Raw genomic sequence first — 16,815 nt, 5'->3', positions numbered from 1 at the left:
AATTTAGAAGAGAAAATTATAAAACTAAAATTTGTGCTAAGTTGTGCAGAGATAGTGGGCAAAATAATAGAGTGAATGATTAGAATAAAAGAGAGAGAAAGGTGTGGGACCTAGAATTCACTTGTCAAATAAAGGGTGGAGCCTCACACGACTTTTATTGGTCGAGCCTCTACTATGGTAAAATTTTTCAATACATGTGCATATGTTCGCCAAGTGTTACTCAAGTGTCAGCCAATTCACCATGTGTAATTAATTAATAAAAAACAGAAAAGAATAAAAAAAAAAAAACATAGGCAAGTTAATATTCTCAAAATTCGTTTGCAAATATTTTCTTCAACACTCATATGCCAAAGAAAAAAAAAATGAAACTTAGGATGCGTTCCATACGAAGAAAAATATCCGAAAAATATTTTTTAAATTTTCTCATATTCATTTGGTCAAAAATTTTAAAAAATATTTTCCTTAAAAAAAAATTCCTTAGAAAACGACTTTCCTAATAAAAATAAAAAAATAAATCTCCGTAAATGATATTTCATATTGATTGTCTATTCTCCAACCCCTATCACCACCCAAACCCCTTCACCACTCCAATCCCACCACTCACCACTCACCCCACCTTCTCTCACGCTGGGTGCGGTGGTCAAGTGGATATTTTTTGAAAGATATTTTCACTATAAATTGAACATTGAGAAAGTATATATAAATTCACTTATTTTTTAAAAAGACATTTTAAAAATATAACTAACCGAACGTTGATAAAATAAGTATAAAATTCGCATATTTCCCAAAACGCATTTTCAAAACATTTTACAAACCTAAAAATTGCTTCACTCTCCGAAATCTACCTTCTTCTTTTTAAACTTACCTAACTGCGTTGCCTTGGGGGCAAGAAGAGAAATATACAAATTTCATCTTCAATTTCACAAAGTAGAAGAAAAATGGGGAAGCCAAAGAAAGAATCAGCAGATAGAAACGAGGAACTACATGCAGCGGCTCGATGTGGGGACCTAACTGCAGTTCAAACGCTCTGTAGCACTAATCCTTTAGCCGTCAACTCTAGAGATAAACACTCTCGTACTCCGTATGCTTTCTTCAACTTTAAAATATGCATTACTGCTGTAATTTGTATGTGTTTGTTTTGATAAATTTAGCCTTAAAATGAAATGGGGTTTCTTAAAATAGATAGTTGAAGGTGGGAATTTACTTTGGGGGTGTAGCTCATTGCTGAAACGTCTAAATTCTTCAACTTTTTTTAGCCTTAAAACCAAAAGGGGTTTTTTAAAATGGATAGTTGAATGTGGGAAATTCACTTTGTAGGATTCAGAAAATTGTGGGTATTTCAAGAACTTCGCTTTTAGGAACTTACCGGGGAAAAAGAGGAAGAAGAAGAAGGAGAAGGAGAAGGAGAAGAAGAAGAAGGAATTGAGAAGTATTTGGGAGCTAATTTTGTGGCAACAGCACATATGCGCTATTATGCAGTTGTTTTGATAAATTTAGCCTTAAAACGAAATGGGGTTTCTTAAAATGGAGAGTTGAAGGTGGGAATTTACTATGAGGGTGCAGATTTATTGCCGAAACAACCAAGTTCGGATTGTGGGATTAAAAACAAGTGATTGAAATATATAATCTTGAAGCTTGTTTTGAGGATAAAAAAAAATCTTGAAGAAATATCTTTTTTCCTTTGGGAAGATAGAGGAGAGAAACAATCAACCTATTGATATTGGAAGACCCAACGGATTCTTCCAATGTATCATTTCTGGGTCCAATGGAATTCATAGGTATAGGAAGAAGCCCTATCAAATAAAGAATTTTTCTTTCGACCATATTTTGATTGCTTGCGGACTGAGAGTTGAGAATATATAGTTGAATAATCTTGCTGACCTGGTTTGATAAATTTAGCTGTAAAATGAAATGGGGTTTCTTAAAATGGATAGTTGAAGGTAGGAATTTACTAGGGGGGTGCAACTTATTGCTAAAGCATCTAAGTTTTAATTGTAGGATTGAGGGGGAAAAAAAGGTTGAATATATAATCTTGAAGCTTTTTGATAATGGGTATTCTAGAAATTCATTGTCGGGAAATATTTTGGTAGCGTATCTTTGTGGCAGCAGTGTGTGGTGCACTCTTTGCTTTTGGCTTGAAAAAATGTAGTTGAAAATTGTCCACCACATCCGTTGTCACAAAAGATTGGTTGCTCTGCATTGTCTGGTTAATAATCTAGGGTTCGCCTCTGGACCGTAACCGAGGTTATATGCGAAGAGAAGAACTCCACATGTTATCTATTTTCGTGTATTATTAGCTAATTTTCAATGGATGTTAGATTATTTGCTTGTCTGGTTCACTGTGAGTTAACTAGAACTACTTATTCCCAACTATTGAGGATGTAATCCCGCTTATAAGTTATAATACACTGTTATTTTACCGCATCCAAGGGTGTGGCCTGGTGGTGTGGTCAATGGAGTGGGTTGAGAACTATTTTCAGGTTCAATTTCACCACCAGAGTTACCCGGTACCTGTACAGTTGAAGGTAGCAGGTACCCTTTGGAATTAGTCGAGGTGTGCCTCAAGCTAACCCAACACCATGGCTATAAAAAAATAGATTGCTCTTTTAGTTTCTGAGGGGTTTACTTTTCTGTTTCTTATCTCCCCTCCTGCTGTATTCCTATTGGGACCTAGTGCTTTAGTTGTAAAAGGACTCGCTTTTTTAATAGATTTGCTACATTGTTGATACGCAGTCTGGCCTATGGCAGAGGGTAAATGTTATCCTGAATGTATATATTCAACGCTGAGAATATTTATAGATTTCCTTAGAAGATTTTATAGCCTGGCTAAACATTCTAGCTCCTAGCATCGGTATCAGAGATTATTCACATCCCTTGTTACTATAATCAGTTTTTATTTACTGGTACCACAATCATTAATTCATCCAGCTTTCTGTTCTTAAAACTTAAATTGTTAGTATTAGGTCACAGTGTATGCTGTTTTACTATTGAACTTCTCCAAGAAATTGAAGGAAGGTCTTAATCTTTCACAACAGTTGCTCATATGTATATGTATTTGTTCTCCTCTAGCATGCTTAAAGCTGTAAGAATCACTTCGAGGGCATGGAACTGGTCAAATTTCTGCTTCCCTTACCTATTGGGATGCTTGAGGCAGTAAATAACATCAAAAGTTTGATCTTCTATCTTCCTTCATTTATGAGAGACAGCCACACTTTAGCTCTCAGAATCTTTTTTCCCTTGTTACTTGTTATAAGCTAGTTTAGAAACTCTAAGATAGTCTTGTTAACTCATGTGACTACTTAAGATGTGTTAAGCAAATTGACACTGGACAAGCATACCTCAGTAGATTAACTAGCTATGTAGCTAAAGTAATATGGACAAAAGAGGATATTTCAGAAAGTAATGAGGGATTAAGTTACATTTTAATCCCTCCTATTGTCCATGTTGTTGAGCAACTTAAATTGTCAAGTCTATTTATCAGAAAATTATTATCTGATACTCATTGGAGTTGTATCATGCCCTCTTGTGTGCCACCAACGCTTTAATGCAATCTGTTGTTACCTTAATTCAGTGAAGATAGTTGATGGTCGATGTGAGAAAAACACGGGATGTGTAATTTCATCCATTCTGGTAATGGAGGACATTTTTTCCCGGGTATGGAATCTGTTATTTTGGTAAAGTGTTAAAACCATGTGAGTTGGTGAAAATGGTAGCTTATAGAAGCTTGGGATATTTGAGGTAATTAGCGTAAGTTGTTCTTAGGATGGGGACAAGAGCAATTCTACAGAAGCTGAAGATAATTGCAGGAAATAGCAAGCAACGGTAGTAAAGAGCTGTGTTTTAGTTTGTGCAAGGGGCATATTTGGTGGCCCAAGGGATGTTGATGATTGGCAAGGCTGCTGGGCTGGGAACAGAATTGGGCAATGGGACAAAAGAAGGTAGCAAATAGAAATAGAGAAAATTATTAAGGTATTGTTGTGGACCTTATACAGATATCTTTGCCCCTTGAGGAGTGTTACAAAAGCAAAAAAAATATGTAAAATTTTCTTTCTTCATTTTGGCATTACTGTTGATTAAAGCTTAAAAGCTTTTAACTGAATAATCTGAAGTAAAATGTTAGTATCAAATGTTACCCGGGGAGATAATCTTGAAGGATATTCATTGACATATGGGAAGAACTTCACATGATGGAGCTTAAGCTTAGTCTCTTCACGTGATTATGATTTTAAAAGGGGGGAGAGTAAGTGCTTAGGCTGGATATCTTGAGGTAAAACTCCAGATGTCAGGGTTTGGCATGACCAAGGAAGTATGGTCAACTTGTGCTGTTATCAATACTTAAAGGGGATCTTCACTAAGTTTCTCAGTTCAGCCTTTTGCAATTATCACAAGCCTAAGGTCGTGTAATTATCTTTTCTACCTTTAACACTTGATTTATGAGTGGCATTATCCCTTTTACATCTAAACCAACGTTGTAAATATAGTGTGGCTAATGTTATATATTTCTTGCTTGTAATGCTGAGTTGCTAACTCTCCGCATTATCATACTGTTATGTCAGAAGATCCACTTCTGAGTCACCAAGAATATTTTGATTTCTTATTGCTGGCTATGAACAGATTGCTCCCTGGGTAGAAGTTATGCACTCAAAAGTAAAGGTGTTGTTTGATAGCCTTATGAAGATGTATGCGATAATAGGAAAAAAAGAAATATATATTCAAAAGTCAAACAAAATGTTTCATTAGTGAAAAGTGAAATCTGAATAGTATTTGTGTTAGTGGAAGGAAGTAGGTACATAGTGGAATAGTCGACGTGCGTGCAAGCTGGCCTAAAACCACCATTATTGGAAAAAAATGAAGTGAAACCCAATTAGTATCTTAAGTAGGTTGAGTAAATTCTTTTTGTCTATACATGAGAAGAAAGGATGGATGCTTTTTGTTTTTCCTTTATGATAGAACTTCATCTCTGCAAGTCCTTTGTATCTGATTCCTTTCTCTCCCCAATCAACACTACTTCACTACCTGACATTTGTGTATTATCTCATTTATCATGTCCTTTTTTCTCTAAAGATAGTTCATTTAACTTCAGCCTCTCTACCCCATAAAGGTAGAGGTAAGGTTTGCGTACATCCTACCCTCCCCAGACCTCACTTGGGGCACTGGGTAAGTTGTTGTTGTTGTTATAGTCCATTTAACTTCTTAATCAATGAATAATTTCTGAAAATGATATCGCCGGGAAGTCATTTTGTGGTTCAGTTTTCAATTTCTTTCGTCCTGAGCCTCTTCTGCCGCATGACTTTCAGTACAAGTGTACAACCATAACAGTGCCTGTTTTAGATGTCTGTCTGCGCTTTTTTTTTCTTTTTTTTTTTTCCTTCAAAAAAGGTAATATCTAGTTTCTTTTCCAGCTCTAAAGTCACTTTGATCCAGTAATTTCTTGTATCGTTTTGCCTTAATAATGCATTTTAAAATGGTCTTTAGGCTCCATCTAGCAGCATGGTCAGGGCATGCCCAAATAGTGGATTATCTCTGCAAAAACAAAGCCGATGTGGGTGCTGCGGCTATGGACGACATGGGTGCTATTCACTTTGCTGCTCAAAAAGGTCATTTGGAAGTTGTTAGACTTCTGGTTAGTTTGGGAGTGTCCGTTAAATCATGCAATCGCAAGGGTATGACTGCCCTTCATTATGCTGCCCAAGGTTCCCACCTGGAACTCGTCAAGTATTTGCTGAAAAAAGGCTCAAACGTTAACACTAAGAACAAGGCAGGGAAAACCTCTATTGATCTCGCGAGCAATGAAGAAGTCTGCTCGCTTCTACGTCAACCTGAAACTGCATCATCCAAAGCAACTGTAAATGATGGAGTAAACAAGGTTGAACCCGAACCTAAGATAGAGAGCTCTGATGGCAAAGGTGATGCAACTGAGGAGGGGGAGATTGAGGCTGAGAAAGATGAATCGCTCAAGAGAAAGGGCGATGAAGACGAAACCAGCGAGAAGTCAAAAGAAACAAAGAAGGCGAAAGTTGCATTAAATCATCTTCTAGCCTCAGATGACAACCAGGAAGATGAAGAAAATCTTTGTGCACCTTGAATGGAAGAATAGGCTTCTCTAGCTAACAATGTTACTGACATGTAAACTAGCTACTTTACTAGCAGAGTAGTTTACTAAGAGCATCTTATAAATATGTACTGTTTTCCTTTAAAAGAAGCAGAACCATTATATACTATCGTCTTAACTTGAGTTGGTGAACGGAAACTTTGCTTGACTTTGTCATCAATTTTGAATTCACTATTGCTCAATAAGAGCCCGGGAAAGCAGAAATAGTTTCATTAAAGCTTCTGAAGTCGGTCATCGTTGCCAAAGTGCCAACTACATATTACCCTCTGTAGCGGATTCAGATTTTTAACATGATGAGTTTGAGCTTCAAATCTAATATTTGTTGAGAATTTAGTGGGTTTTTACATATATGTTATGCTCCGCTGCTTTAAATGAACACGTTGCCAAAGGATGTGTACTTGCATCAACTTACTATGGAATCTAGCTCCTCCGTCACACCGGAAAGGTACTAATGTTTGCATAACTACATCAAAGGCGAGTCTCAAAGTCAGAAACTTATAAAACTAAGCATGGCATCTGCAAAAGCTTGGAGAATGGATAGTACGGCAATTTTTGACATAGGTAACAATATATTAATCAGCAGCACAAAGATAGTGTCGTTAACCATATTTACAAGTTACAAAAGATGGAAAAAGAAAAACCATATCATGCTCAGCTTACAGGGATTCTATTTCTATGAATGATTCAGCTTCATCAAAATACTTTTCTTTACACCAAAAGTGAATAACAAAATACAATTCATCTTAATGTTTTGTAATGAGCTGCATCTATCTTCCAGACACCTTTCATTTCTGTTTTTTCATATCGTCCACCAAATGCTGTTAAGAAAAAAATTCACCGTGTTTTGTCTCAAACTGCCACTTGCATTGTCCAAGCAACTCAACAATTCCTTTGTAGTTCTAGGCATACACCATTGAGTCCAACCATGCTAAGAAACAACTGCCGTCATTGATCAGAGATCCCACAATGTAAAAATATATGACTGCTTACTCTCTATTCTTGCTTTACAAAAATAACATTTGGAGCACATATCCAGATTAAGACAAGCTTGCTTAGCCATCCACTAATTGAAAAGAACCATCTTACAAGGAATTTTAGCTAGCGTTTGGCCATAGATTTTGGATCAGATTTTGAAAATTTATCTTCAAAATATATTCAAATTCCAAAAACTATTCAAATTCCAAAAACTAGCTCAGACCAATTTTTAGGAAAAAATTCACTTCCACTCAACTTCAAACTTTTTCCAAGTAAAATGCATGTTCAAACACAACTTCAAAAACTCAAATTTTCTCGTTTCAAGTTATGGCCAAAGGGGAGCTTAGTTTTCAGATTTGTTTCCAAAGCCACGAGTTGCCTTGGCCTCCATTAATGAAAGAATATCATAACAGTTTTTACTGTTAAGTTTTTTTGTTGCATCAATGAATCTTCACAATTATTTGTTCGTTGAAACAATTCTAGATGTTTGAAAAATTCAACTCTCCCTGTCTATCTATCATTCAGCAACTTCTAAAGCTTAGATTACGTTCTTGTTGCCCCTGAACTCCCTTATTATAACACCAAGGAGAAAAGTAAAAATTATACAAATATAGGAAGAGATCCTTTAATAGAACATTTCCCAGCCAATTGTCACTCTAAAGGATATTCTTCAACTATCAACATTAGTAAAATCTGTAGTAGCAACAAAAAGTTGTCATTAATTCCTGATGGTTCTTCAAATGAAGTTTTTACTGGTTTAATACACTATTGGCAGATAGTATAATACCGATTGTTCAAGTTCTTTTTGGTCAAGCTGTTGTAACCAACTTATTTTGGAAACTTCTTATAAAAAGTATTTGAAGAATAGCAGTTTGTATCTGGCTATAAAACATTTAAGATGTTTGTTTGTTGGTAATTTGTGCAAAGATGGGTAAATGCTGTTCCTCTTTCGACAAGATTAATATTCTCAGAATAAATATCAGCCACTAGGGGATAGTCTTCCCGATTGAAACTCAAGGAAAGACATGAAAAAAGAACCTAGTGGTTTTTAAATGTAGCTTATGTATTTTTGTTAAGTACCGATGTTAAATCATCTAAACAGCACTTGACCGTCCATAAGCACAAAAAACTTAATAGTACTCCATACTCTCAAAAATTCTATAAACCAATAAAATTCCAATCTTGAATTAGCCGGAATTACCTAAATAACATACAAACAAATTCAGGTGGCATTCTATGAAATTAAGTAGTTTTCGTAAAGATATCAAAAAATACTTGGGTGAAAAAAATCAAGAAAATGAATTACAGTTACTTAGTGAGCGTGTGGAATTGTGAAATTTGAAAAAAAGTATATTTGTTTTCAAGTTGAAAATGGTGTTTGAGAATTGGAGTTATATTTGGACACGAATATAATTTGAAGTTGTAAAGTGAAAATTGCGAAAACAGTTTTTTGGAGTTTTTCAAAATCCAAAACATTGTAACAATTATGTCCAAAAAGTGAAAACAATCATGGCCAAACTGACCCTTAGTTTCTGAAAATCTCAAAACCCCATTTTTTTTTCTAAATCTTCAACAAACAAAACTGCAATAACTAATTTGTTTACTTGTTAAAATACATGGAACACATTGTTGGCAAATTCTAGAACTTCAAATAAACAACATTCAATTAAGAAGACTTTTGACAAACACACATGACCTAAAATAAATGTAATACTACCACTTATAAAAAATCTTAATTAGCTGCGTTCAAAAATAAATTACTTAGAAAAAAAAGTAGCGAAAATGGCCTCAGAATTGCAGAATTAACATCAAGGCCAAAAAGGCCATTCAGTCCCGAAAGATGGTGTTTTTTAATAATAGTTCTCCTCACAGGCCAACAAAAATAATTTTTATCTACAAAAATTTGGTTTAAAAAAAAACTCAATTAACATAAATTGATTAAAAAAATAGGAATGTAATTCTCATGGCCATGACCCAAATAGTAATGGCAGAGATTCTGCTATATAAGGCCATGGAATATGAGATTGCACTTTTCGGATAAATAAATCAACAAAACCCTCCCCAAGTTCAAAAGTGAATCGTCATTACTAAAAATAATCAAACGATTATAACATCAAACACAATTTTCTTTTTTCAGGACTAATTTTTTTTTTTTTTTTTTGGGGGGGGGGGGGGGGAATAGACAAATCTAAGAACCAAAACTGGTAGCTTATTTCTTATTATTTTTACACAATTCGGGTCATAAGGTATTGAATAAAACCCGCCCCAAATTCATTAGTGAATCATAATGACTATGCAATTAAACAAAATCAAACAATTACAAGATTAAAACATCAAACGTACAGATTTGAACCACCAAAAAGACGCAATTTATCTGTTTTCAGAACTAATTTCTTTTTTTTTTTCTTTTTTTGAGAAAAATACACAAATCTAAGAACCAAAATAGATGAATTTATTAACTTACAATATTACGATAAATAGAAGTGGGAGGTGTAAAACCTGACCTTCTATGGAGGAAAGCCCAAATTTTCTGAAGAAGTATAAAGGGGCAATGTGAGGCTTTTATAAAGGGTTCTATATTAATAGCTCTGAAAAATAGGCGTAATTGTGGGCTTTTTTAATCGCATAATATTAGGGGCAATTCGCATGAATTTCCTTATTTTGGGTGGTCTTTAATTTTTATCCCTCAAATTTATAGTCTTTAATTCTTACCCTTAGCTAAAAATCTCAAGGTTTCGAATTTGAATCCCTGCACCGTTAAAAAAATTTAAAAATTCACAAGATAAAGTTTTGCCTTCAAAACTCAGCCTTGAGGCAGAATTTGCATTTCTGTCTTAAGGTTGAGTTTTGAAGCAAAATTCTGTCTTGCGAATTTTTTTTCGAACCCACAACCTTGGAGTATTAGATAAAGTGCAAAACTTAAAGACCACCCCAAATGAAGGATAATCCGTGCAAAAAAAAATGTAATTTTTGCCCTTCAAACCTCTTGTTTCGGGTTCGAACTCCGCTCAGTCTAAAATTAAAAAAAATCGCAAAATTCTGCCTTGTGAATCCAAATCTTTGCTTTGCAAATTTTCTTTCTTTTTACTGAGCTGGGTTCAAACTCAGAACCGCAAAATATTAAATAAAGGACAAAAATTAAAAACCACCGATTTGAGAGACAAAAATTAAAGAGCACCCCAAAAGAAGGCCAATGCGCCCAAAAAATTGTAATATTAGGTCAAGCTTAATGTGGGCCGATGTTTTCAGTTTCCTTTTAAGTATCTTGTAAGTTGTAATCCTAAAGCTGTTTAAAGGGAGAAGTATGCCATATAGCCATTTTTTAACCGCAAAAAATGCCTTTTGGGCACATGCCTTTTAAATATTTTAAATTATTAATTATTATGAGTAATAATATTTTTTACTTAGTTTCCAAATATAGAAATTTTATTTTGAAGAATTTAAAGATTTTATATTCAAACACAAGATCAAAACTAAAAACATTGAATCTTAAAAAACAAAAAGTGTCACATAAATTAGGACAAAAGAGAGTACAAACTGTGATATGAATTTAATTGGTCTCAAAAATCTTATGTTTGTCTATATTGTTTTATTTTTCAGTGATGTCACTATTACTACTCACTCCTTCCTAATTTATGTGATTAGTTTGACTGGGTACGGAGTTTAAGAAATAAAGGAAGACTTTTGAATCTTGTGGTCTAAAACAAGTCAAAGATATTTGTGTGATTATAAATCATCTCGTTAAATGTAAAAGGTAAAGTTTAAAGTTAAATCGTTGACAATTAGGAAATGTGTTATTTTTTGGGGGATTGATTAAAAAAGAAGATGTGTCATGTAAATTGGGTAATTAAGACGAGTGATATTAAAGGGAAAAACCTTTTATTTTTGTTTCCAACCAATTCCTTTCCTGATAGGAATCGCTAACACTCTTTGTTTCCAACCAATTCCTTTCCTGATAGGAATCGCTAACACTTTTCTTTCTACTAGTCCGCACGTGGGTTTTTGGTTCTCTATTTTGTTGGGTAGTTTTGGAAAGACTTGTGATATTAATTTTTAATTATTTTCCTGTTGAAAGTTTCCAAATTTAAAGTTTCTTAGTTAAGTTTTACAATTTATTATTTTCATAAAAGTAACATTTGAATCCGAATCCCCTGCTATTTGGGATGGAATTTTCCTATATATACAATTGAATTTTGTTATTGATCACTAAAGTTTCACTTCTTTACCTCTCTTAGAACGATTCTTTTAGCTCTGATTGATCACTAAAGTTTCTCTTCTTTACCTCTCTTAGAACGATTCTTTTAGCTCTGATTGATCACTAAAAAAAACAATGGAGACCAACGTGACAATTTTGAGTATTGATGGAGGAGGCATTAGGGGAATCATACCTGCCACCATTCTTGAATATCTTGAATCTCAACTTCAGGTGAGTCTTCCAACTTGAATTAATGTCATTTATTCCCTGTATTTCTATGGATTGATTAGCAAATACTAGTACTCTTAACAAGTCTGGCAAATTAAATTTACTAGTTCAACATTAATTTGGATGATAGGAATTGGATGGGGAGGACGCAAGGCTCGCCGATTATTTCGATATAATCGCAGGAACGAGCACAGGTGGATTGGTGACGGCCATGTTAACTGCACCAAACAAAGAAGGACGTCCTCTTTTTGCTGCTAAAGATATCACACCTTTCTATCTTGAACATGGCCCAAAGATCTTTCCACATAATGGGTAATTAAGAATGATCACTTTTCATTAATTTATTTACTGTTCGACTTGATGATGTGTAATTACTAACTATTGAAGTTGCTTGATTTCATGTTAGGGGGTTGTTTGGATCAATAAGAAAGAAATTTAAATCTCTCGTGAGACCAAGGTATAACGGGAAATATCTTCACCAAGTTATAAAGGAGAAACTAGGCGAGACTCGGCTACTTGAAACCTTAACGAACATTGTTATTCCAACTTTTGATATCAAGAATTTGCAGTCAAGAGTCTTCTCTACTTTTGAGGTTGGTTCCTAGCTATATACTATATGTATTCTCACCTTTTTTAATAACATAATTGTTTATTACTTGCAGGTATTTCTTGATATTTTTAGCTAGCTCAGCCTTCTCAATTCTATATAGTGGTTTTTTATTCATTAACGTGTATGTTTCATGCAGGCCAAAGAAAATCCATTAATGAATGCTCGGCTATCAGATATATGCATCAGCACATCTGCAGCTCCAACATATCTTCCAGCCCATTATTTCAAGAACCAAGACAAAGATGGCAACTTTCAAGAATTCAATCTTGTAGATGGTGGAGTTGCAGCCAACAATCCGGTAAATATTTAATTATCTTCTTAATTTCGATTTCATGATTCATTCATGTAATTAGTACCGACTCTTGATCACACTTGTTATGTATATATATATATATAGGCCCTTATAGCAACGACGGAAGTGACCAAGCAAATCCTCCATGGGAATTCAGATTTCTTTCCGGTAAAGCCAGAGGATTATGGTCGCTTTTTAGTGATCTCATTAGGTACAGGATCATCAACAAAAATGAAATTGAAATACAATGCTAAAACAGCAGCCAAATGGGGTCTTTGCAAATGGCTCCTCTATGGTGGTTCATCTCCAATCTTGGACCTTCTTACTCATGCCAGTGATGATATGGTTAATTTTCATATTTCTGCCCTCCTCCAAGCACTTCATTCCGAAAATAATTATCTTCGCGTTCAGGATGACACATTGACAGAGACTGATTCCTCCGTTGACATATCAACAGAGGTTAACATGAGGAGATTAGTTGAAATTGGGAAGAATTTGCTGAAAAAAACAGTTTCAAAGATTGATTTGCATACGGGTCTGCTTGAACCGTGTGAACATAGTGGCTCAAATGAAGAAGCTTTGAAAAGGCTCGCTAAGTTGCTTTCAGAAGAAAGAAGACTTAGGAAATCCAAGGCAGCTTTAACAAACAACAGATTATAGTAGCTGACCATTTTTTATTTAGTTCAATGTTTGAGTTAGAGCTATTTGTTCAAATGTGTTGTAAATCAAATCCATGTATATGTGTGTATGTAGTTGTCGTAAATAGATTTATTCCTTAGCAATGGTGAATAGTATTGTTCAATAGTTGTAACTCTTAACTACATCAATTTATTCTTTTTCCTTTCTCAAGTCTTCTGCATAGATTCTAGAAAGTTACTCTAGTGCATCAAAATAAATATGGACAAGTCACCAAAGTTTTAGAAGCAAAAATGAAATCCTCAAGGTTCAGTGGAGCGTCATCAATTTAGGAATTAGAACATACTCTGCCACCTCAAGTGCAAATTCTGTGGCAAAAACATCATTCCAGTTCACTCTTTTAGTTTCTCCACTATTTGCTTCCATGTAAAAGATATCACCAACAATTTTTATTGACTCCATTGTCAATGTCATCTTGGAAGCATGTCCGAAGGCCCTACTAAGAGTAAACTGATAATATCTGATAAACAAAATAAGCACTCCAGTAACGTAGATAACAATGTCATCAATCTATGGACTTCTTTGGTCCCCAAAACCATGAGAATTGAGTGCAGTAATGTGACTTGCGCCTCTCAGTTTGTTCATAACCAGATTGGCTTGAGCCTCCTCCACTATGTTTTTATATATTCCTTCCCCTAAAATGACAGCCTCCTTTGTTAAACTAGTCAAATTCATGAAATGCAAGGAAGGACAGAGATCTTAAAGTTGTCACGTTCTTTTATGCCTGCATTATCAATCCAAATGAATTCTTGGCCAGGACCTTCAATTCCCAAAGCAAGCTGTCAGTTCACTTGATCAGCTATCCCATCCAACAAGTTTTCAGAAATGAAACTATAGCCAATATAGCTAGCAGCATTTTGAACTGCTGAAATTTTTGCATTCTGCAATTCAACCTTTAGCCTGTTGCAATAAATTACATGCCACGAATTAAACTCACTCGAGTCCTAGAACTTTATTAAGTAGTTTGAGAATGCATGACTATAGTTCTATTCTGTTCTAGACAAGTTCAAATCCTACTGGTAATGGTAATGCAACTACACCAGCAAATTCACCATTACTCACTATGCCCAGCCCTGCAATCTTGCTATTTGCATCTTTTCAGTGGAACACATTCATTGTACGGATCAAAGTCACACCACTGTCCTTGGCTAAAGTTCGGGGGAAAGCTTCAAACGCTATTGCAACAACTCCATAATATACAGGTCCAGCTCTCTGATACGATTTGTAATACGTGGATGCTCTAAGCACGACTAAAGAAAAAAGCAAATAATTTTCAACTTGTGTGGTATTCTCAATATCTACAGCAGCAGGAAGTGGCGCATCTGTTGCACGAAGGGAATTGAAATCAATCAGCTCAGCACTTCCACATTGTGCCATAACATAAATGGCCTGATACACTACCTGCTATTACTATTGGTATAGGAGTGCTTTATAGCGAATGAAGACCGGTTAAAAGGAACAATTCGATACTTTCTTATGAAACAATTTATATGTTATGGGCATTCAAGCACTTAACGAAAGCTGCCTTTATCTTTTGGGACATAAGGTAATGATAACTCTCGTTGGTGAAAAAGTTTTCTCACAAAATACACAATCCAAAAATACCAGGGCATGTCTCTTTCCATTGGGTTTTACCAGTTTCAATCAAACAGTGACAAAGTTCCTTTCAATGACCTTTGGGTATAGGTGTAGCCATGTCGACAATGATGCTGATACACTTGCCTTTCATTAGAGAATTAAACCCGAATCTTTTCGGGTTGTGTCAGATATCTATTCACTATAACGAGAAAACAAAGCATCTAAATCTTTGGTATTGCCATTGGCAGTATCGTACTGCTAAGTACTTTTTATTTTTTAATTTCCCTTATTGGATTGGAAATCTTGATACCATATTACTATTATATTATATTATACTTTATATCAAGGACTTTTTGGTTAGGGTCCAAATTGCGGTTAGTCCCTTTCATGCTGGTTGGTTGTCTCACTACCAAACGCGTCATACAAAAAATCATCCACATTGCAGATAAGCAACAACAAGGAGGGCAAAATGGGCATAAAGATACTCATCCCGATTCTATTCAGCAACGGTTGATGGCAAAAATCAATTGTAGACTGGGGAGAATCGAATGGTATAATGAATACATGCAGAGCATCAACACAAAAAACCAACAAAGAGAGGATAACACAATCAATTACCAATTTCAACACCAACAATAACCATTCAGACATTGGAGACAACCAGCTAGAGATCTACAGATCAGCAACAAACCTGACGGAAACACCAATATCAAGACAACAACTCAAATGATGCTGATCCAAGAGGAAAATGCTAGCACAATCATCACCACCCATAGATTCCGAGCTTGCAAAGACAATAATGGAGCTTGAAGAACAAGATGATACAGTTCAGTTTCCAAAATTGGAGGTATTATGACTCGGCGAGGTGAAGAAATCGATGGACAAACTGAAATGTATCTAAAGAAGAATCAACGCACCTTCGATTTCGGAAGACTGAGAACAAATTTCATTTTGATCTTGGCTAACATTTGCCCACAAATTTCATTTTGATCGTGAGAGAGAAGAGTACACTTTCCCAATTTCAATGTTTCTACACTATTTCCTTTTATTTATTTGCATTTTCTTTACTTTATGTATTAGACACGTTTTTGACTTATTAATAAAAAATATAGTCAGTGGGGTAGCACCCAATGACCTTTCCTTAAAACAAAACAAAAAAAAATGAAAAAAACCACCTACCAATCGCGTTGGTTTTTTGAAATGATTTCTCAATTTCAATTTAAAAAAATATGGTGTTTTAAATACGGCTTAATGGATATGCGGCTTTCAAAATTTATCTCTTTTTTTCATTTTGATATCTTAACTAAGTGTTGTTTACTTGTTCCTATTGAATTCCTGAACTCGTCGTGTTTATCAAATACAATTCGACTTACATAGTATTCCATCTTCAATATAGCAACATGCTAATATATATTCTAATTTAATTATGTCATCTTTTAACTAAGATTAACAGCAATTGAGAAGGAAAAAAAAAGCATTTCTTAATTAAACTTGCAGTGGAAGAGTAGAACCAACTGAAACCGACACAGCCATGGACCTAAAGAATAGCTTACAACATGTCCAAAATATTAATCCGCCGTCATTTCCCCAATTCAGTTTTTGCTTCTAACAAATCTTAGGAGGTCTGATAAACATACTTGAAGACGAGTTCAGGAGTTCAATGAGAACAACACTTGGTTGAGGTGCTAACATGAAGAGAGAAAAAAAAAAGGCAAATTTAGGAGATCGCATATGCATTAAGCCTTTAAATAAAGTCTAGAAATACTTGCATATTATACATAATGCATTAATGTTCATCATGGGTTTCTAATGTGTTCATTATTAATAGAGGTGATCATGGTGGTTGATGATACATAGATTTGAAAGTTCATAATCAAATCCACGTTCATTTCATTGCTTTTGACTTGAGCTATGAAAGCATAAGAATTAGGGGATTCATGTTTCGGTTTGACTCGGTTTTTGGTTAAAATCAAATAAAATCAGTCAATTTTTTTTTTTAAATATTCAAACCAAAGCAAACCGTTATAGTATAAATTTTGTCAGTTTCGGTTTTGTCAGTTTTATCGATTTGCTTCAATTTTTGCGGCTTTTCCTAGTTTTAAGAATGTATTTTATAATGCATTAGAAAT

The 16,815-nt window shown here is 34.7% G+C and overlaps 2 protein-coding genes, 2 long non-coding RNA genes and 1 other non-coding gene across 6 annotated transcripts; 2 read left to right on the top strand and 3 right to left on the bottom strand.

The window, feature by feature from the left end:
• The first annotated feature begins 791 nt into the window (after positions 1-791).
• LOC132609372 (uncharacterized) lies at positions 792-6,235 on the top strand. The gene is made up of 2 exons (XM_060323329.1): positions 792-1,081; positions 5,476-6,235. The coding sequence occupies exons 1-2, from the start codon at positions 939-941 to the stop codon at positions 6,083-6,085; spliced, it is 753 nt and encodes a 250-aa protein (XP_060179312.1). The 5' UTR covers positions 792-938; the 3' UTR covers positions 6,086-6,235.
• A 426-nt stretch (positions 6,236-6,661) lies between these two features.
• On the bottom strand, positions 6,662-11,468 carry LOC132609374 (uncharacterized). Of its 2 annotated transcripts, none has more exons than XR_009570822.1 (2): positions 9,552-11,468; positions 6,662-7,780 (listed from the first exon to the last, which is right to left on the bottom strand). It is a non-coding gene; the product is annotated as an uncharacterized LOC132609374 (long non-coding RNA). The 2 variants fall into 2 exon arrangements; XR_009570821.1 differs by having other exon boundaries at positions 9,592-11,468.
• LOC132612387 (small nucleolar RNA SNORD96 family) lies at positions 8,871-8,963 on the bottom strand. The gene has a single exon (XR_009571754.1). It is a non-coding gene; the product is annotated as a small nucleolar RNA SNORD96 family (small nucleolar RNA).
• Positions 11,469-11,721: 253 nt separating the features above from the next.
• LOC132612145 (patatin-like protein 2) lies at positions 11,722-13,072 on the top strand. The gene is made up of 4 exons (XM_060326476.1): positions 11,722-11,822; positions 11,917-12,103; positions 12,257-12,418; positions 12,518-13,072. The coding sequence occupies exons 1-4, from the start codon at positions 11,722-11,724 to the stop codon at positions 13,070-13,072; spliced, it is 1,005 nt and encodes a 334-aa protein (XP_060182459.1).
• Positions 13,073-13,344: 272 nt separating this feature from the next.
• Positions 13,345-15,761, bottom strand: LOC132609373 (uncharacterized). The gene is made up of 3 exons (XR_009570820.1): positions 15,604-15,761; positions 15,378-15,491; positions 13,345-14,430 (listed from the first exon to the last, which is right to left on the bottom strand). It is a non-coding gene; the product is annotated as an uncharacterized LOC132609373 (long non-coding RNA).
• Between the last annotated feature and the right edge of the window lie 1,054 nt (positions 15,762-16,815).

This window comes from Lycium barbarum, chromosome 9 (genome assembly GCF_019175385.1).
Source record: "Lycium barbarum isolate Lr01 chromosome 9, ASM1917538v2, whole genome shotgun sequence".
NCBI lineage: Eukaryota > Viridiplantae > Streptophyta > Magnoliopsida > Solanales > Solanaceae > Lycium > Lycium barbarum.
The sequence above is the reverse complement of the archived record's forward strand: the minus strand, read 5'-3'. Positions and strand labels throughout refer to the sequence as shown.